The sequence below is a fragment of the Microtus ochrogaster genome, chromosome 8 (assembly GCF_000317375.1).
Source record: "Microtus ochrogaster isolate Prairie Vole_2 chromosome 8, MicOch1.0, whole genome shotgun sequence".
In the NCBI taxonomy this organism is placed as follows: Eukaryota; Metazoa; Chordata; class Mammalia; order Rodentia; family Cricetidae; genus Microtus; species Microtus ochrogaster.
In genome coordinates, this window is record NC_022015.1 from 19,556,845 (window position 1) to 19,577,129 (window position 20,285).

Genomic DNA, 20,285 nt, shown 5'->3' on the forward strand with positions numbered 1-20,285 from the left:
CCGGGGGTCCCGGGGGAGGTGGAGGTGGTGAAGGGACAGCCATTCGACGTGGGCCCACGCTACACGCAGCTGCAGTACATCGGCGAGGGCGCGTACGGCATGGTCAGGTGAGGGGGCGTCCCGGGGAGGGGGCTTCAGAGTGGGGTGGACAGCAGGTGCGTGCCCGGGACGTGGGGGTCTGGGGAGTGTCGCAGGGAGGGATCATGCAGCGACTTCTGGGGGTTCGGGCGCTACTTTCTCCGGGGAGGGGGTTTGGAGCTTTGAAGCCACCTTGAATTGTTAAGGGAGGGGCAGCTGGGGGACCCTAGAGAAACAGGGTGGCGCTAAGAGGATGAGTGTTCTTGCTGAAGGGGGAGTGAAGGACCCTTCAGCAGGTAGTGGGAGCCTTGGTTCCCCCTGGTGAGGCGGTGTCAGAGAGTTTCAGAAAGAAGAGCAAAGCTCAGGGTGGGGCAAACCTTTGCACCCCTGCCCCTGACAAGGGCAGGCGCCCACAAAAGGATGAGGGTTCCGGAGGGGTGGGGGTCTGCCTTATTTTGTGGGATACGGGGTTTGTGAGTTCTCACTGCCCCACTGTGTGCTCTGGGCCTTTGTTCATGTGGGAACAGCCCTGCGACCCAGGTACCTCACAGAGACCTACCCCTTTATCTCTTTTCTCCTGTCCCATTAATGAATCTTCTAGCCTATATTGGCTTCATCTACATCCTCCGCTCGGACTCCCGTCCCCTCGCCCTGTCTTGGATTGAGAGAGCCCTGTTTGGGAAAGGGGAGGAGGGTGAGGGCAGCTAGAATGGAAGAGGGTCCAGGAGAAAGGAAGTCAGTGAGTAGCCACTCTTCCTCTGTTTGTGAAGTCACTGAAAGGCTGCCTGGCTGGTCCCCAGCTTTTCCCCTGGAGATTCCAGGCCTTCACAGCAGGAAGGAGCCAGCATTGTTTACAACTTGGCCAGAGCCCTCTCCTGCTCTCTCCCTGGCCCTGCCAAGGCCTGGGTGGGGCCGCCAGGCCTGGATTCCCCCTTTGCAAGGCCACATCTCTCTGGCCCTTTCAGCTCTGCTTATGACCACGTGCGCAAGACTCGAGTGGCCATCAAGAAGATCAGCCCCTTCGAGCACCAGACCTACTGCCAGCGTACACTGAGGGAGATCCAGATCTTGCTGCGATTCCGCCATGAGAATGTCATAGGCATCCGAGACATCCTCAGAGCACCCACCCTGGAAGCTATGAGGGATGTGTATCCTCCACCTTGGTCACAGCCCCGAAGCTAGACCGGGGGACTTGGGTTCGCTTCTTTTGTGACACCCAGCAAAAATAACTTTAGCAGAGAGCTCACAGCACATAAGCACACACTGGCAGGCCTTCAGTGGATCCTGGTGTGTAGCAGCCAAGTGAGGTGGCCTTGGACAAGTCGGTTTTGCTCTGTGTCCCAGTATGGTATTGTGTGGGGGAAGTGCTGGGCAAAATGATCTCTATGGGCGCTTTGTCTACTGACATCTGCAGTTCTGTGACATGACCCAGTCTCTGCCCACAGCCCATTCTTGCTTAACAGACTCATGATTCTTTCTTTGGAGATCTCAGCCTGGAAGGCAGGCGGGGAAGAACGCTGGTATTGGGCATGCGTAAGGTTTTGATGGTCCTAATTCAACCTTCTAACGTCCCTGAGAGATGAGCTGTACCACTTCCATTTCAAAGATGAGGAAACTGAGGCCCCTCATGGGACGTTTGGCAGTGCCTTCTGAGGGACATGGTGTGGGGGGGAGCATGTAGAGTCTTTGAGACCACCGTGTATTGTTAAGGAGGAACATCTGGGGGGGCTCTAGGGTCACAGGGTGGAGCCAAGTCTTTGCACCCCTGTTCCTGGCTTCGCTAAGGGCACAAGGAAGGATAAGGGGGCTGGAGGGTCTGTCTGGATTGGAAAGCCGAAAATCGGCTGTTTCTGTTTCTCGCTTTCTCTCTTCCCAGTTGGCTTTCTTGGAGCCTTCCTACTTTTCTGAGAGCCCCACCCTAATTACCTGTGGACTTGCACCTTGCCCAGGGAATGCAGTCCAGCCTTTGTTGCCCTTGCCTAGTTCAAATATCCAGTTCACTGTCCGTATCTACTTCCTGCTTGGCTGCCATGCTAGCAGTCCGTAACACCCGTGGCCTCTTCCCTACCCACCCCTCCCAGTCCCAGGACTCATTGGACAGCATCTGTATCTCTCGTCACGTGAAATCCCCATACTCTGGCTTGAGGTGTGATCTTAAGCGGGTCACTGCAACTCTAGACTCCCACACTCACGAAGCAGCAGGGTTGGGCCATGTGTGTGTCTGCATGTGCTGCTTCTTTCATTGAGAAAGGACCTCACTTTCTCTGGCTAGCCTGAAATACAGGATATAGTTCAGGCTAGCCTGGAACTCAGAGGTCCAGCTGCCTTGGCCTCCCAGGTACCACCAGGCCCAAGCTCACATATCCTGTGTAGGATAGTCCAGGCTTCCTTTTTGATAGAGTATCACTATGTCTCCCTGCTTGGCCTGAGGCTAACTTATTAGACCACGCTGGCCTTAAATTTCTAGGGAATAATCCTCTTGCGCCTGCCTCTCAAGTGCTGGGATTACAAGAATGAGGTTTGGTGCTCAGCCCCTGGCTGCTCCTCCAAAGTCAGGCAAGATGACATTTACTTTGTTTATTTGTTTTGCTTTGGTTTTTTGGTTTTTCAAGACAGGGTTTCTCTGTGTTTTCCCTGGATATTCTGGAACTCACTCTGTAGTCCAGGCTGGCCTCAAACTCACAAGAGGTCCGCCTGCCTCTGCCTTCCGAGTGCTGTGCACCACCACCCAGCTGTTTGTGCTGAATCTTTGTTTTATCTTCAAGTCTAAAGGGACTTTTCATTCTCCGCCTTCTGGTGTATGGTCACTCCGTAGGAGCATGGTTGGGAGTGTCTCCTCACTTTTCTGGCACAAATCATTCCCATAAGGCAGGCATTTATTTTAAAGCAAACAGTTACTGTGTGCCAGATGGCGTTCATGCATTATCTCATTTAACCCACTCAGCCGCCACATGGCTCGGCCCATAGAGTAACAGCGTTTTTTGTTTGCTGAGCATCTCCATGGGGCATCTTTTTCCTCACAGCCACGCTCTAAGGAACAGTTACTTTCCCTGCTTGTCAAATGAGGAAACTGAGGCGTGGACAGGTAGAATGGGCACATCAGACATGAGTGGGTTAATTCAGAACTGCTGTTCCTCTGAAGTTCTCCCACTACAATTCGTCAGTACCCTCATTTGCCCCATAGGGAAACTGAGGGCCCAGAATAGATGTGCCCTGCACACCCTCAGCTCCAGGCTTCGCTTTGTAAGACTCATGAGGTCAAGGGGCCCTCGCTGGAAGGAGTATGTGACCTTCTGGTCAGAACCTGTTTTCCTTAACAAAGTCTCCTGCTGCCCCCAACCTGGGGGTCTCTGGAATCCTCCTCAGCTACATTGTTCAGGACCTCATGGAGACAGACCTGTACAAGCTGCTGAAGAGCCAGCAGCTGAGCAACGACCACATCTGCTACTTCCTCTACCAGATCCTTCGGGGCCTCAAGTATATCCACTCAGCTAACGTGCTCCACCGGGATCTGAAGCCCTCCAACCTGCTTATCAACACCACCTGCGACCTTAAGGTCAGAGCTGCATGCCTGCCTCTTCTTCCCTGGGTATGGGTCACCACCAGTAGAAGCATCCTTGGTGCATGGCGAGCAAGAACAGCATAGGCAGAGCAGGGGCACTTCCTGGGCTGTGGGGTCTTAGGCACCTAACTCAGTGGCTTGGGTTTGATTCCAGATCTGTGATTTTGGCCTGGCCCGGATCGCTGACCCTGAACATGACCACACCGGCTTCCTGACGGAGTATGTGGCCACACGCTGGTACCGAGCCCCAGAGATCATGCTTAACTCCAAGGTAGGAGAGCAGCCCACTTTTACAAGAAAGTCCTGGAGCTATCTCTGGGCCTTGGCATAAGCCCTTTGGCCCTTGGGCTCTGGCAAAATGTAGAGATTGGAGATTAGAGATTCCCTAGCCTCTGTTCTCTGCCCTTTGCTTAGTGTTGGATCTAAGTTGGTTGTAGTGCTTGGCCCAAATGCCAAGAAGGCACTGATAAGGCTGACCGAGGAGTTGAGCATATTCTCCTCCCCAGGGCTACACCAAATCCATTGACATCTGGTCTGTGGGCTGCATTCTGGCTGAGATGCTCTCCAACCGGCCCATCTTCCCTGGCAAGCACTACCTGGACCAGCTCAACCACATTCTAGGTGAGATGACCCGACTGGCTCACGGGGATGGGAGTTATCAGAGATGACATTTCTGAAGGGTGAGAATTGGGGTACCACATGTGGAGCCTCCCCAGCATCTCACGGTATTTCTGTAAGGTGTTCTTTCCCATTTGAAAGATGGGAAAAACAAGGCTAAGGCCTATACCTGAGGAAGACTGCAGTCAGGATTTGAGCCCAGCACTCCCTGGTCCTCAGCTCCTTGCTTCCGTCACTGCCCCAGTGGGTTGATGAGGAGGTGGCTGCAGGTGGCTGGCCTTGGGTTCCTGTTCTTGCTTCCTGACCTGTTCCCAGAAACAGGACTTAACATCTTAGCAAAACAACTGGTTTGTCCACAGGTATCTTGGGCTCCCCATCCCAGGAGGACCTTAATTGTATCATCAACATGAAGGCCCGAAACTATCTACAGTCTCTGCCCTCAAAAACTAAGGTGGCTTGGGCCAAGCTTTTCCCCAAATCTGACTCCAAAGGTGAGTGAGACAAAGGACTGGGGGTAGGCTAGAGCCCAGCGGCAAAGCTGTATTATCCTAACGCCTGCCTCAGTAACAAAGAAAGCTGTATTATCCTAACGCCTGCCTCAGTAAATAGGCCCCTATGGGAGCTCCTTCAGCTGTTTTCACGACTGCTACTCCTGCCTTGCCTTAGCACTTGACCTGCTGGACCGGATGTTAACCTTCAACCCCAACAAGCGCATCACTGTAGAGGAAGCGCTGGCTCACCCGTACCTGGAACAGTACTATGACCCAACAGATGAGGTGGGCTGGCCACCAGGAGCTGGGAGGGGCATCAGTATCCCCAGTGCTGGCCTGTGCCTTACTGTCTTTGCCCCCTAGCCAGTGGCTGAGGAGCCCTTCACCTTTGACATGGAGCTGGATGATCTCCCCAAGGAGCGGCTGAAGGAACTGATCTTCCAAGAGACAGCCCGCTTCCAGCCAGGGGCCTCAGAGGCCACCTAACAAGAACAGACACCCCTGTCCCCCCGGGACCTGGTGAGTGGCTCACAACGCCCTTGGCTGCCTAGCCTGGGTGCCTCATCCACGTGTGTGGTAGCAACAGAAGGGCCAGGGCCTGCTAGTCATTTGCGGCCCACCTGGTCCTTTGTAAACCACTACCGAGGCCCGTCCATCTCCAGCTGTCATCAGTATCCACTGGAGACCCACAAAGGCGAGGGATCCTCCCACTCTGAGGAGTCACCCCAGGCCTTAGGACGGGGTGCACCACGATGGCTTTGAGAGGGGCTGCAGTCACAGTAGCACTTGGTGGTGGCTGCTGTTGCTGCAGAAGAAGGAGCCAAGACCCACGGGCAGATCAAAGGCACTGGTCTCAGGGGCTCAGTGGGGTCTCCCCAGCTCACTTTGCTCTTTTTCCTTCAGGTCCTGCTCCTACCTGGTCCTTCTCTGCAAATCGTTAGTAATGAACTTTGCTCAACCCGGACCCTGGCAGCCCAGGCTGGACCGAGGGTGGGCCTGGCCATCTTCTTCCACTCCACTGGGATCTCCTGCTTCAGGCAGGCTCCCCTCACCCCAACACCTGCCCCATCTCCCTGGGGCCTAAGTGGTGAGGTGGCCCCAGAGCTGATCTCCTCTGTTCTGCCTTTATCTACCCCGCTAGCCCTGGCTCTGGCAGACCATTCTGGAACGGAAGGGCCATGACTGCCCTAGGACCTGTGCTATAGAGGGGTGGAGGGCACTGAGTAGGGACCCAGGCTAAGCTCTGCCCTACTCAACTTGTTAGAACCCCACCCTGTTTTCCCCGAAGGAACATTCCTAAGTCTCAAGGGCTAGTTTCCCTGAGGAGCCAGGCCAGGCCAAACCCTCTCCCTCTCAAAGCTGCCACATGTAACGCCCTTGCTGCTTCTGTGTGTGGGTTATTGGAAGTGGAGGTGGGGCCCGTGGAGAGCCGGTGCCCCTCCCCACCTCCCCGTGCCTGTATCTAATATATAAATATAGAGATGTGTATATGGATAACCCTGCCTCCGTCTCTGTGTGCCAATGCAACCCCCAGCGTGCTGCTTTCACGACTGACCCCTGCATGCAGCTGTGGCCTCATATAGCCACAGTCTTTGGCTCAGCTGGCCAGGGGTGAGGATGGGTTATAAGGTGCTCCAGACTCCTGGAAAGGGGTCAGTTTTCTTTCAGTCACTGTGTTCCCTAACAGCTTCCTGTTTAACTGGCTGGGGTGATTTGTCGTGACTCAGGGGCACCCTACACCCCAACATTCCTGGGAAGTGGCAAAGGTAGTTACAGATCCTGGCCACAAGCACTCATGGAAAACAGGAAGTTCTAAAAATGGTGAGGGGAGTTTCGCTCACCCCCCCTCCCCCCCACACAGTCAAAAACAGAGGGGGTGCTGGGATCTACAGAAGGTCTGTGGACATGAAGCCCAGGGCTGCCTGGGTTCCTGTGCCTGCCCCAGCTCTGGGGCATACTGCAGTCTGGCCGAGTGCCAGCGGCATAGCAGCAGGCTCAGCAGGTCCTGGGGCGTGGTGCTGCCCAATAGTAGAGCCAGCCCACACCGGCTCCCCGGGCAGACTCAGCAGCAGGCAGCAGCAGACAACAGAGCCTTCTGGGACTGGGGAGGCTGCACTGTGGCAGGCGCCTGCGGTGGGAGTGAGGCTATGATCCCTATCCTGTACTTGGCTCTGCCCACCCTGGGCAGCTACATCATGCTCTCCTTCTTCTTCTTGCGCCGACCTCATCTGCTGCACACAACCCGGGCTCCCACCTTCCCTATCCGCCTGGCTGCCCACCGTGGAGGTGAGCTGAGTCAGGGAGGCGGGAGGCGCTGGCAGCCACTTGGGGCGGTGTGAGCCTAAGAAGACAGGTGCCACAGTGGGCAGCACATAGCGGAGGTGCAAGGCGGGAGTGAACGAAATAAAGACAGAGGTGAGGAGAGCCACGGGGGCCTGGGAGGCACGGAGCAGGGAGGGAGCCAGTTCAGCGTGGCTGATGGGAAGAGAGCAAGTAGGAAACCATCAGGAAGAAAGGAAGGCAGGAAGGAAGGTCAGGCCAGGCCCTAGGGACCCACCCAAACTGCCTCACACAGGGTCCGGAGAGCGGCTAGAGAACACCATGGAGGCTATAGAGAAGTAAGTCCGACATGTAAGGTTGTGGGGTGAACTCTGCAAGGCAACCAAGGGTGCTATTTATCCACTTCCTAATTTGGGTGTCTTGAAGCCCCTGGAATTGTACAGGTGGGGTCATATGTCCCACCATAAATTCTGTCCCAGTATCTCCCCTCCACTACATGCCCTGGTCCTTCCCTTGTCCTCTTCCCCCACCAACCTTTGCTCTCATAGTTCCATGGCCCAGCGAGCAGATATCTTGGAACTTGACTGCCAGCTCACACGGGATGGCGTGGTGGTAGTATCACACGACAAGAACCTGTCCCGCCAGTCGGGCCTAAATAAGGATGTGGACAGCCTGGACTTCCAGGTGAGCTCTGCAGCCCCTCACACTGAGAGCTGACACTCGTGCACATGCTTCCTAATGTCAGTCTCTGCCCTCCACAGGAACTGCCCCTCTACAAGACAGAACTGGAGATTTATTTCTCACCAGGTAGGGTGTGGACAGCCAACCTCGCACTGCTTAGCCACCTCTCATATACTCTCCCTACCCCCCCCCCCCAGCTCTATCTTACTCTGACCCCAGTTTTTGTAACCCAACTCCCAGGCCATTTTGCCCATGGGTCGGATCGGCACATGATACGGTTGGAGGATATATTCCAGAAATTTCCAAGGATTCCCGCGATTGTGGAGATCAAAGAAAAAAATGAAGAGCTCATCCACAAGGTGGTACTGAAGCCAGGCAGGTGAGGGCAGGTCCAAGAGAGGCCTGACTTCCCTTACTCCCTGTGTTCCCATCCTAGGTAGCCAACCTGGCTAGGAGCTTTGACCGCAGTGAGATTACTATTTGGGCTTCAGAGAAGAACTCAATCATGAGGAAGTGCAAGGCTGCCGTGAGTCCCTCTTTCTCTGCTATGGGGCTAGAAGCCACCCAGTCCAAGGAGCCTACGCTAAAAGGGCCCAGCATGGCCCCTGGAACTAGGTTTGAGCACAGTCCCCAAGAGTAGGATTTGGAGAAGTAGGAGAGCGTGACTGTGTGCACTGGTGCCATGAGGCCAGTTCTAGGGAACCCCCAGTACTGGCTGTGCTGGTCGGCTGTTACTGTAAAACAACCTCAGGAAACACTGGCTATGCTAGTCCACTGTTACTGTAACGAACCTCAGGAAACACTGGCTGTGTTGGTCAGTGTTACTGTAACGAACCTCAGGAAACACTGGCTGTGTTGGTCAGTGTTACTGTAACAGAACCTCAGGAAACACTGGCTAGGCTGGTCGGTTGTTACTGTAACAGAACCTCAGGAAGCACTGGCTAGGCTGGTCGGTTGTTACTGTAACAGAACCTCAGGAAACATCTCATGGCTCACAGTTTCGGGGACTTTAACCCATAGTCGCTTTGGCCCAATTGCTAGAGGTAGAGAGGGCATGAGAAACAGCCACTTGCTAATGGCGGCTGAGGAGTGAAGACAGTGCCTGGTCTGGCTTCTTCCTTTTTCTCCTTTTGTTTCATCCAGACTCCTAGCCTACAGAGATGGCGCTGCCCACATTCAGGGTAGGGTTCCTCCCTCCCCTAGCTAATTCTGTGGAAACATCCTCACACACCCCACAGGTGTGTTTCACCAAACTCCAAGGTACTACTTCTTAATCAAGTTAACAGAATTAACCATTACATTGTTCAAGGTGTGACTTTGATGTCCTGCCCTGGTCCCCTTGGCCCTTGCCAACTTTGCTGGTCCCCCCTTCTCACTTCTCTCCTTGCCACCCAGAACCCCGACATGCCAATGGCCTTTACCATATTGCGATCAATCTGGATACTTCTGCTCTACTACCTGGGGCTTCTGCCTTTTGTCTCCATTCCTGAGAAGTTTTTCTTGTGCTTCCTGCCCACCATCATCAACAGGTACCAGGGGTGAGAGAGGGCTTGGAAACACCCTGCTCAGGCCACACTGCCCAGGACCTGTGGAGGAGACCCCGGATCCCCAGTTCCCTAAGAGTCCCCCAAGAGTCTTTAAATAGTGTGTGTGTGCACGTGTGTACATATGCCCACCTCATGTGTGCAGTGACCTACAGAGGCCAGAAGAGGGTGTCAAATCCCCCAGAACTGGAGTTACAGGTGGTTATGAACAGCACATGAGTGCTTAGAGCCAAACTCGGGTCCTCTGAACGAACAGCAAGTGCTCTTAACCACTGAGCCATCTCCCCAGCCCCAAGGCCCTTTAGAGAGGGCAGTGTTTTGTTTTATTGAGACAGAGTTTCACGTATATGAAGCTAGCCTGGAAGTAAGTAGCTGAGGAAGGCACTGAATTTTTAATCCTCCTGCCTCCACGTCACTAGAGCTGCAGTTATAGTCATACACCATCACAGCTGGTTCTAGTCAGGGCCAGACACTGAACCCAAGGCTTTTTGTTTTGTTTTTGTTTTATTTTTCGAGACAGGGTTTCTCTTTAGCTTTGGAGCCTGTCCTGGAACTAGCTCTGTAGACCAGGCTGGCCTCGAAGTCACAGAGATCCGCCTGCCTCTGCCTCCCGAGTGCTGGGATTAAAGGCGTGCGCCACCAACGCCCGGTGAACACAAGGCTTTGTGTGTGCTTGGGGAACAATCTACCAAGTGAGTCACATCCTGGCTTGTTTGTTTGTTTGAATTTGTTATGGGGTGTGTGTGTGCGTGCCATGGTGTGCATATGGAGGCCAGAGACAACCCTCTTTCCGCCTTTGTGTAGGTTCGGGGATTGGACTCATGAAGTTGCTAGGCTTTCATGACAAGGGCCTTTATTCACTAAGCCAGTGTTTCTCAACCTATGGGTCGAGACCCTTTTGGGGAATGAATGACCCTTTCACAGGGGTAGCCTAAAATCATCAGAAAACACGGGTATCTACATCATGATTTATAACGGCAGCAAAATTATAGTTACGAAGTAGCAATGAAACTAACTTTTTTTTTAAAGATTTATTTATTTATTATGTACACAGTGTTCAGCCTCCATGTATGCCTGCAGGTCAGAAGAGGGCACCAGACCTCATTACAGATGGTTGTGAGCCACCATGTGGTTGCTGGGAATTGAATTCAGGACCTCCGGAAGAGCATTCAGTGCTCTTAACCTCTGAGCCATCTCTCCAGCCCCCAATGAAACTAACTTTATGGTTGGGGTCACCACAACATGAGGAACTGTACTAAAGGGGCACAGCACTAGGAAACCACCACACTAAAAAATAAAGGGGTGATCTTTTTTTTTGAAACAAGGGTCTCACTATGTAGTCCAGGCTCGCCTCAAATTCTCAGTCTTCCTGCTTCAACCTCCTTAGTGCTGGGATTATGGGCCTGTACACTGTAGTTCTTGCCTGGCATTCATGAAAACTAGGGGGTCTGTGACCCCCTGACTTGCAGGCAAGTATGTTATCAGTATGCAGCTGTAGAAGAAATTCACTCACTCAATACGTTGATGGCAAATGCCTCTGGTCAATGTAGCTGTAGTAGTACATGATAACGTGGGCAGGCCAGTCTAGGAAATAAAACTGCTGTGCCTGGGTCAGGCCCTCTGGGCTTACAGCCTGGCTTTTTCCTTCTCTAAAGGTGAGTCAGTCCACTGTGCAGCAAGCAGCTTGTTAACAAAGTAATGTAAGAGGAAGTATTAGGAACTAGATACTTCCTTAGCGGGGTGGGAGGGGGCCTGCCTCGTCCTTGGCCTTTCCGACAACTTCTCCAGGATTGTCCCCAAAGCTCTGGTTCCGCTATGTGGTTCTCAAGAAAGCTAGCTAGCCACACAGCCCCTTCCAAAGCACTGCACTGGCAGTGTTTACACAGGGTTAAAGGTTTTCACAGACTGGGGGAGTATTTGAGGAAGAGGCACGACAGCCTTGTTAGTGTCAGCTATGCTGAGAGTTTCTGTGACTTACCCAGGGTCACACAGCTTGAAACATTCCAGAGCCTGACCTAGGACATGGCTCTAAAATCACCCAGGGAGGAAAATAAGCCGTGACAAGAAGCAGTGTCTCATCTGAAACAGCTGTCCACGTTTGGGCACTGTGTCAAACACCTGTAATCCCAGCACTCATGAGGCTAAGGCCAGAGGGTTGCAAGTTCCAGGCCAGCCTCAGCTATTCTTAAAACCCCACACAGACTCAACCAGGAGGACCCCCGTGACGTCCTGGAATCAAGTTGGTTCCAGGCCCATCACTGATGCACTTCTGACCCCCAGCGTGTCCCACTGTCTAAACTCAGTTCCCTGTGCTGAAGACAGGAAGAGGGACAAGCTCTTAAACCAATGACTCCAGGACACAGTAGGCTCTCACTGAGGGATGAATTATTCCTCCAGGCAGCTTCATAGTTTCTTCAGGCTAGGCCAGGGGTGCACTGGTCAAGGAGTCATTCCCACCACACCCCTGTGACGGGGGTAGGGGGGCACGGACAACACCGGGGAGCTGACCTCACCAGTTCTCTCCACAGGACTTACTTCCCATTTTCCTGTGGATGGATGAACCAGCTGTCAGCTGCAGTTACAAAATGGTGAGGCGGGCAGGGCTGCCGGGTGGAGGTGTCACACAGGGACCTGCTACTGTCCTTTGTCCCCTCTCATCGTTGCCTTTGCTATCCCCATCCTTCCCAAGGATCATCATGAGGAAGAGTCTGATTCAGTACTTGCAGGACCGAGGGGTGCAGGTGAGGACTCTGACACTACCCCAGCAAGGAGCTGGTTCCCGGTATATACCTGGTAGCACAATCTCCATCACACTGCAATCGGAGGTGGATCATTTGGGCAGGATCCCACCCTTGAGTCTCAGTTTCTTTGCCTATAAAATGCAGAGAATGAGCCAGGCAGTGGTGGTGCATGCCTTTAAATCTAGCACTTGGGAGGCAGAGGCAGGTAGAGCTCTGTGTTCAAGGCCAGCCTAGTCTACAGAGCAAGTTCCAGAACAGCGAGGAAAGAAACTTGAGAAACACAGAGAAACGCTGTCTTGAGCCCGTTTGAATGCAGAGAATGGTACCTGTAGCTCTTTTGAATGTGCACCTGGGATTAATCAGGGATTGATAACTTAGTGTCTGCTGGAAAGGCGCTGGGAAAACAGGCCCAGCCCACCCTGTTGCTCTGCCTTCATCAGTGGTCTATGGGAATAGTGAAGGCATTTTGGTTTGGGTTTGAGTGAGTTTTTTTGTTTTATTTTTTATGTGTAATAAGTATTTTGCATATATATATATATATATATATATATATATATATATATATATATATATATATATCTGGCCTAGCGTTGATGTGTCAGCTCCCTTGAAGTCATGGTCACAGATGGTCTTGAGCTGCCATGCAGATACTGGGATCAAATCCATCCCTCTGGAAGGGCAGAGTGCTTTTAACTGCTCAACTATTTCACTGGCTCCTTTTTGTTGTTGTTGTTTTGAGGCAGGGCGTCACCATATAACTCCTGCTCTGTAGACCAACCTGTCCTCTGACTCACAGAGATCTACCTGTCTCCGTCTCTTGAGTGCTGGGATTAAAGGCATGTGTCACTATGCCTGGTCATGGATTTGTTTTCATTTTTTTATTGTCTTATTTTATGTGTATGGGTGTTTTGCATGTATGTATACCTGTGTACCACATGTGTGCCTGGTACCCAAAGAAGTCAGAAGAGGACATCAGATACCCTGGAAGTGTAGTTACAAATGGTTGTGAGCCACCATGTGGGTGCTAGGAATCCAAGCAAGGTCCTCTGGAAAAGCAGCCAGTGCTCTTAATCACTGAGCCATCTCTCCAGCCCGTTTTTGTTTTTTTGTTTTTTTGTTTTTTTTTAATGTAGACCAGGCTGGCCTCAAACTCATGGCAATCGTCCTGCCCCTGCCTCCATAATGGTGGAGTTACAGGCATAAACTACTGTGCCTGACCTTGGACATTAAATCAGCAAGCCTCATTGAGATGGTTCCAGGCATCTACCAAATGTGGGGAAAAGAAATGAAGACCGACAACCCCATGCGGGATGTGATATCACAGCTAAGGACAGGAGTCAGTACTATGGGTCATGGGCAGGCGGAGGTGGGATCAGTCAGAAGAAGGACAGGGGAAGACAGCTCTTGAGGAGAAGGACATCACAGGTAGGCATATCTGAGCTAAAGCTTGGAGGAGCAAAAGTCTGGGCTCAGAAGAACTGGGTGGGTTCCCTAGGCTAAGGGCAGCAGAGGTCAGTTAGGCCCATGGCCTCACATCCAGTAGGACTGTGATCCTCAGCACCCAGGAAGGGAAGCTTTTGAAGGCTGGTGCAGGAAACCCAATCTAGATAATTCACAGAGTGAGACTCACTTGTCCTACAATATGGCGACCATATGATGGTGGGGAGAGTGTCATTAAGGTTGGTGCAGGAAACCCAATCTAGATAATTCAGAGTGAGACTCACTTGTTCACAACATGGCGACCGACCGTGTGATGGTGGGGAGAGTGTCATTAATAGCCTGAGGCCATCATGGACAGGAGTCAACCTTGGGTGACAAGAGCAGGGAGAGCCCAGGCTTGGCACCTGCCTGTCCTGGTGTCAGTGAGGCTCAAGAGAACAGCTCTTCCTTACCAGCCCTCGCTCACCGCTGACCTCCACGTGTTTAAAGATGGGACCCTCACCTGTGAAACCCATACAGCAGAGATCCGGTGAGCTCCTGAAATCAAAATCCCATGTCATCCAGGTGCCCTGGCTCACACACCTAATCCATGGGAAACTGAGGCAGGAGGATGGTGAGTTTTAGATCAGCTTGGGCTAAATAACACTCCCTGCCTCAAAAGAACAAGACACCTGACTGGAGAGATAGAAGAAAGAAAAAAAAAAGCAAACAGGAAAAAACCTATAAGACAAAACAAAGACAAACAAGGAGGGCAGTGCAATGGCTCAAGGGTTAAAGGCTTCTGCTATCAAACCTGATGACCTGGGTTTGACCCATAACTCCTACGAGCTATCCTCTGACCCACACACCTGGGATGCTGTGCACCCGCCCCCACATAAACAAACATAAGCAGATGTTTAAAAATTAAAACCCAGTGGCTGGGGGTGTGGCTCAGCGGGCAGGGCGCTTGCCTAGCAGCCACAACACCTGGGTTCAGTCTCCAGCACCAGGTAACACACGTAGTGGCTCTCGGTTGAGAGCGCTGGCTGCTCTAAGGCGCACCCAAGTTTGGCTCCCAGCACCCATAATCAGTGGTTCACAATCACTGTAACTCCAGCTCCCAGGGATCAGATGCCCTCTTCTGGCCTCTGTTGGTAACAGACATAACACCATACCTATAAAATAAATAAGTAAACCTTTTTAACAATTTAAATACAAATAAATCATAAAAAACAACAACAAAAAGCAAAACAGAAACAAAACAACAGGTATAACCTGAGCACCTGGGACACGGAAGAAGAATGACAGAAGTTCAAGGTCACCACCAGCTGCGTAGAGAGTTTGAGGCCAGCGTGGTTACAAGAGACCCTAACAGAGAGAAGAGACCTAGGAAACTGTAAAATAATTAGTGATAGGCTGTTGAGTATTCAACTTAAAAAATATATTACATTTGTATGTGTGTGTTGTGTGTACGTGGGGGGGGGGGACATCCCACAGCGTACACACAGAGGTCAGAGAGTAAGTTATGGGACTTTCCTTCCACCATGTGGATGCTGGAGATAAATCTCAGATCCTTGGGTGCCTTTACCTGCTGAGTCACTTCATTGGCCCTGGGTTGTGTTTTTTGTTTGTTTTGTTTTCCAGGGCTTTGGAAACAGTGTTACACCATCGAGCAACATCCCCAGCTCTTGGGTTGTTTGTTTGTGACAGGTCTCATGTAGCCCAGGCTGGCCCTTGAACTCCCTATAGAGCAGAGGGTGTCCTTGAACTTCTTTTCCTCCTGTCTCTTGCTTCTTAGTGCCATAAAAAGAAACAAAGCACCCACCACTGCACCCGGATTTCACCTGTTTTGTTTTTCAAGACAGGATTTCTCTGTTTAACAGTCCTGGCTGTCCTCGAACTCACAGAGATCGGCCTCTTCTGCCTCCCAAGTGTTGGGATTAAAGTCGTCCACCTAGCTTTTACCTTTTTTTTTTCTTTGGTTTTTCGAGACAGGGTTTCTCTGTGGTTTTGGAGCCTGTCCTGGAACTAGCTCTGTAGACCAGGCTGGTCTCAAACTCACAGAGATCCGCCTGCCTCTGCCTCCCAAGTGCTGGGATTAAAGGCGTGCGCCACCACCGCCCGGCTTTTACCTTTGTTTTTAATAGAATTTCTTACTTGTTTTGAGACAAAGTCATTCTATAACCCTGGCTGACCTAAAATTTACTGTATAAACCAAGCTACCAAGCTGCTCTGGAACTCACAGAGATTCACCTGCCTCTGCCCTCCTGAGTGTTGAGACTCCTTAATTTTAAGTTCATGCACTTATTTATGTATTTATTTTTGAGGCAGGTCTTGCTATATAACTGGCTGACCAGCTACTCACTGTAGCCCAGATGGCTTCAGAATCTTCCACCTTCTTGCCTCAGCTTCCCGAGTGTAGGGCTTATAGGCACACACCGCAACACTTGACTCTAAGATCATACAGTTTAAGTTTTGATTACAGTTGTGGGGTTTTTGTCTTGGTTTGATTTGTTTTTTGGGTTTTTTTTTTTGTTTTTTGTTTTTGTTTTTGTTTTTTTTTTGAGACAAGGTTTCTCTGTGTAGCCCTAGCTGCCCTGGAACTCACTCTGTAGACCAGGCTGGTTTCAAATTCAGAGATCTGCCTGCTTCTGTGTCCCCAGTGCTGGAATTAAAGGTGTGCACCACCACTGTCCATCAATAATAGCTATGTTTAATAACCAGTCTGAAAATTCCTAAAAAGGTTACCATCAGCTCTAGCTCACCATTGCTGAGAAGTCTGTGCAGAAGAGGGGGTGCCACCTCCTGGAAGTTAAAGGAAGCGTTGGGTAGATTTGGAAACTAAGCTGGTCCTTCTTTCCCGCTCAGGTGCTATTTTGGTGCCTTAATGAAGAATCGGATTTTGAAGTGGCCTTCAATCTGGGGGCCAATGGTGTCATGACTGATTTCCCCACAGCCCTGAGACACTACCTAGACAAGAAGGAAGAACCAAAGCCCCCTGCCTCCTCAATCTGAAGCCCTGTTCTCTCTTTAAGAAAAATAAATATTTTCTCGTCACGGATCGAAGGGTTGGAGGGTCAGTCTTGAAGACAAAAAAGATGGGATTGTCACCCAGCATGTAATGCTTACACACCATGAACACAGCTCTGGGTTAGATGCATATTGCGTGGGAGGGCACACATCTTTGAAGAGATCAAGAAAACCTGGGATTAGCTGGGCCTGGTAATGAACATCTTTACCTCAGTACTTGAGAGGCAGAAGCACGTGGATCTGTGAGTTAGATGCCAGGGCTACAAAGTGAGACCTCCTGCCCCCAAAAAAGTCTGGGAGGCCTAATTAGGCTGCTACATTCTACAGTGCCAGCTTGGCCTTCACTCTGAAGCATGCTAACCCAGGTGTCCTGAGCCCAGACTCTAGAGATCACAGATTCAGTGGTTTTCCTGAAGCCATTAAGAGACCCAGGCATACAGGGACCTGATTTCCCTCACGTTGCTGCTGTCGGTCTCCTTTAACACATTGAGCTGCAGCAGGCAGGCATGGGGGGATCTCACAGGCTTCCTACTGTACCAGCTGTCCACTTTCTGATCTCCAACACTGGGACTTAACTCTAATGGGTATTCCTGATGCAGTTCTTTTCAGGCCTGCTGGGTACTGGGATTCTGCAATGAACACAAGTCTATGTAAGCCAGACACATGTTGAAACAGACATTTCCACTGGGGTCAGACCTACAATAGCCTGGGGGCCAAGCATCCCAGAGGATGTCCGGAATAGATGATGCCCAGCAGTAGAGACTGGCTCATAAAGCCTTGGTTCTGGGAGTCTACTAGCAAAAGGACACCTTTAGGCCTTTCCTTCTAAGAGTCTGCTCCACGTGCTTGGGGAAAGTGAGACTTTCAACTTTGACTCTTACCATCTGGATAATCTCTGGAGAGGATCTCTTCTTCAAACCTCAGAACCTGGTCAAATGGAGAAACTACAGGATTGTGGGAGGGATTACCAGACTGGCCTGCGGATTAACGAAGACAATTACGAGTATTTCTCGGGAGGGGGGGACGGGGGGGCGTACAGACACCACCTCCTACTAACCCCACGTCGGGTTAGAATCCTTGTCTGTTCGAGCACCAGGGATAGCTATAGGCGAAATCAGGCCCGGGCACCGACAGGCTTCCGAGCTTAGCCTGCCAGTTGCAACCGCATTTCCGGGCGAGCAGGCAAACTGAAGCCGGGAGCAGGGGGAAGGGCAGACCTGCCTGCGCTGGCCGCCGTATGACGCGCCCCCTCATTTGCATGCGGCCCTCCGATTGGCCACGGCGGCCGCCGGGACAGGAGGCCGGCCCCCTCCCCCTCCCGCCGCAGCCGCGGCAGCAGCTGGTCTCGGTGTAAACAAGTCGAGGCGGCTGCGATCCGGGCCGGGGGGGACGGCGCCCATCAGGAGCGCCCCCCACTCCCAGGCCAGGCTACCTCGCGGACCGGGTCCTCCACGCGCCCAGGCGAGGTGAGGCCTGCGCCGACGTCGCTGCGCGTCGCCCCCGCCCCGCAAGCGAGGACTGCCCCTTCCCCCGCGCGCGTCCCCCCCATCCCCTCGCCCCAGGTGAGCCCCGGGGTCTCAGGTAAGGCTTGGCGACGCAGGTAAGATGCCCTCCGCGCAGATGAGGCTCGGCGCCTCCAGGTAAAAACCCCTCCTCTCCCCAGGGGACCCTCCTCCTTTGATGAGGCCTCCTGCCTCCTCCAGGTGAGAGACCCTTTCCCCAGGCGAACTCCAGGTATCCCACGTTTGCCCTGCCCCTCGTCCAGATAGGGTCCCAAGAACTAGTCAAGCCCCGTACTCCCTCGAAACTGAAAACTGGCAGCCCATCCACTCTGAAGCCCCTTCTTCCCGTTTCAGATGCCAGCTCAGCAGGGGTGAGGCCAGAAGCAGGTGGGTGACTCACCTGGAACGCCTCCTAGCCTCAGTTTACCCGCTGATGCAACCTGAGGCCTCCTCAGTGAGTCAAAACTGAAATGACTCTGGTCCCTGGTGAGACTGCTGGCTCTAGGGAAAGGAGAGAGCAGCCAAGTGTGACAGAGTCCCCATAGTTCTGGGCTTGCCTACAGATGTGTGGCCTTGGTCCTAACAGCCCACCTCTCTTCCCTGGCAGGCACTGGGCTCCCTCTGCTCCCCGTGGGCCGCTCCCCGCGTGGGGCCACTGCCCTTGGCCCCCGCCATGGTGCGGATTTCGAAGCCCAAGACGTTTCAGGCCTACTTGGATGATTGTCACCGGAGGTATAGCTGTGCCCACTGCCGAGCTCACCTGGCCAACCACGACGACCTCATCTCCAAGGTGAGCAGGCCACATTTGAGTCTAGAATGGCAGTGGGCTGCCTGGCAACTCCCCATCGACAGCCCTAACCCCTTCCTCTCGTCTTCCCACTACCCTCCAGTCCTTCCAGGGCAGTCAGGGGCGTGCCTACCTCTTCAATTCTGTGTGAGTATTCACCTCCTTCCTTTCTTTTCCTGACCTCTGTTGTGACCTGTGACCCCTGGCATCGTGCCCAGCCCATATTCCCAGAGTCCCTTGTGTCAGACAGGAAGCCATGATCAGGCCTGTCTTAGAGCCAAACACAGACACTCAGTATACTAGCTAGAGGGGGGCTCTGGGGTGCTGAGACCCTCCCTGGGACCACCCTTTGTCCCCACAGGGTGAATGTGGGCTGCGGGCCAGCAGAGGAGCGGGTGCTGCTGACAGGTCTTCATGCTGTCGCTGACATCCACTGCGAGAACTGCAAGACCACCTTGGGCTGGAAATATGTGAGTTCGTGATCTCTGACCCCAGGCTGGCCTTTGACCTAACCTCGAAAGCATTCACCTTTCAGAGTAGGACCTGGCCCAGCACAGACAAAACAGACTTTCTCCCAGTGACTGCCGTTGGTCCTTTGCATTCTACAGAGCTTTGAGGATGTTCCGCTTCCCTCAGAGGCACCAGTGCCCCATCCTAGAGACGAAGAGCAAGTAGCGTCAGCATTTATTGAATGCTTGTACGCCACGCGCATGAGCACACTTGGCATATATAGTCTCTCACTCAGTCATCACAACGGTTCTGATGGCAGAGTCTATTCCAGAAGACAGGGAGGTCTGAAGATGTTAGGACATTTGCCCATAGCTAAGACCCTGCATGGATGTGGAAGTTAGGTGCACGGATCCCTGCACAGCTCGCATTGCTTCTGATGCTGTCTAGCATCTGATTTCACAACCTCAAATCTCATTTCCTTATGTGGCACTGGAACATAAAGCCACTAGCTGGGGTGGAAGATCTTTATGAATATCAGATTGGATGTAACAAAGGGGGTGCTTTTGGGAGTGTACAAGGAATTGGGTTGGGAAAAGCATTACTTGGAGTGGTTCTTGTGAGCTGGAGGTCCCAGTCAGAGACAGACAGTCCTAACCTGACTTTACCTCTGGCCCTGCTGCAGATTTTCTGTATGTCCCTGGACCCTCTGAAGTTCCTAAAAATGTGCCCTAGGCGAGAAGTTAAAAACTCAAACGTCAGCCAGGCAGTAGTGGCACGTGCCTTTAATCCCAGCACTCAGGAGACAAAGGCAGTGAATCTCTGTAAATTCAAGGCCAGCCTAGTCTGTGGACTGAGTTCCAGGGCTGCCCTGAGAAACCCTGTCTTGAAAAACAAAAAACCAAACTCAAATGTCAGCAGGGTGTGGTGTTATATATCTTTAATCCCAGCACTCAGGAAGTAGAGGCAAGTGATTGCTTGAGTTCTAAGCCCACCTAGAATAACACAGTTCCAATACAGCTCGGGATACATAGACCCTGTCTCAAAAAACAATAAAAACTGCCGGGCGGTGGTGGTGCACGCCTTTAATCCCAGCACTGGGGGG

General features: G+C 52.3%; 3 protein-coding genes across 4 annotated transcripts in view; all 3 read left to right on the top strand.

The window, feature by feature from the left end:
* Positions 1-3: 3 nt before the first annotated feature.
* On the top strand, positions 4-6,246 carry Mapk3 (mitogen-activated protein kinase 3; the record flags this gene model as incomplete). Its single annotated transcript, XM_005351933.3, has 9 exons — positions 4-107; positions 1,044-1,226; positions 3,445-3,634; positions 3,795-3,911; positions 4,147-4,261; positions 4,618-4,749; positions 4,925-5,034; positions 5,113-5,268; positions 5,653-6,246. Coding segments are annotated over 8 exons (1,074 nt in total), but the record flags the coding sequence as incomplete, so codon positions are not given.
* Positions 6,247-6,896: 650 nt separating this feature from the next.
* Gdpd3 (glycerophosphodiester phosphodiesterase domain containing 3) lies at positions 6,897-16,430 on the top strand. Its single transcript, XM_005351237.2, has 10 exons — positions 6,897-7,035; positions 7,325-7,367; positions 7,578-7,713; positions 7,791-7,836; positions 7,951-8,069; positions 8,147-8,236; positions 9,106-9,239; positions 11,783-11,842; positions 11,944-11,995; positions 16,283-16,430. Exons 1-10 carry the CDS (start codon positions 6,897-6,899, stop codon positions 16,427-16,429), a joined length of 966 nt encoding a protein of 321 aa, XP_005351294.1. The 3' UTR covers position 16,430.
* A 1,335-nt stretch (positions 16,431-17,765) lies between these two features.
* Positions 17,766-20,285, top strand: part of Ypel3 (yippee like 3) — a 3,728-nt gene continuing 1,208 nt past the window's right edge. Inside the window, exons 1-5 of one of the 2 annotated variants that reach the window (XM_005351239.2) lie at positions 17,851-17,910; positions 18,301-18,400; positions 18,554-18,736; positions 18,837-18,880; positions 19,095-19,203. In XM_005351239.2, coding sequence (XP_005351296.1) covers positions 18,380-18,400; positions 18,554-18,736; positions 18,837-18,880; positions 19,095-19,203 — 357 coding nt within the window. In that variant the 5' untranslated portion in view covers positions 17,851-17,910; positions 18,301-18,379. Of the gene's footprint in view, positions 17,911-18,300; positions 18,401-18,553; positions 18,737-18,836; positions 18,881-19,094; positions 19,204-20,285 lie in introns of both variants that reach the window. The other variant, XM_005351238.2, reaches the window with a different exon arrangement.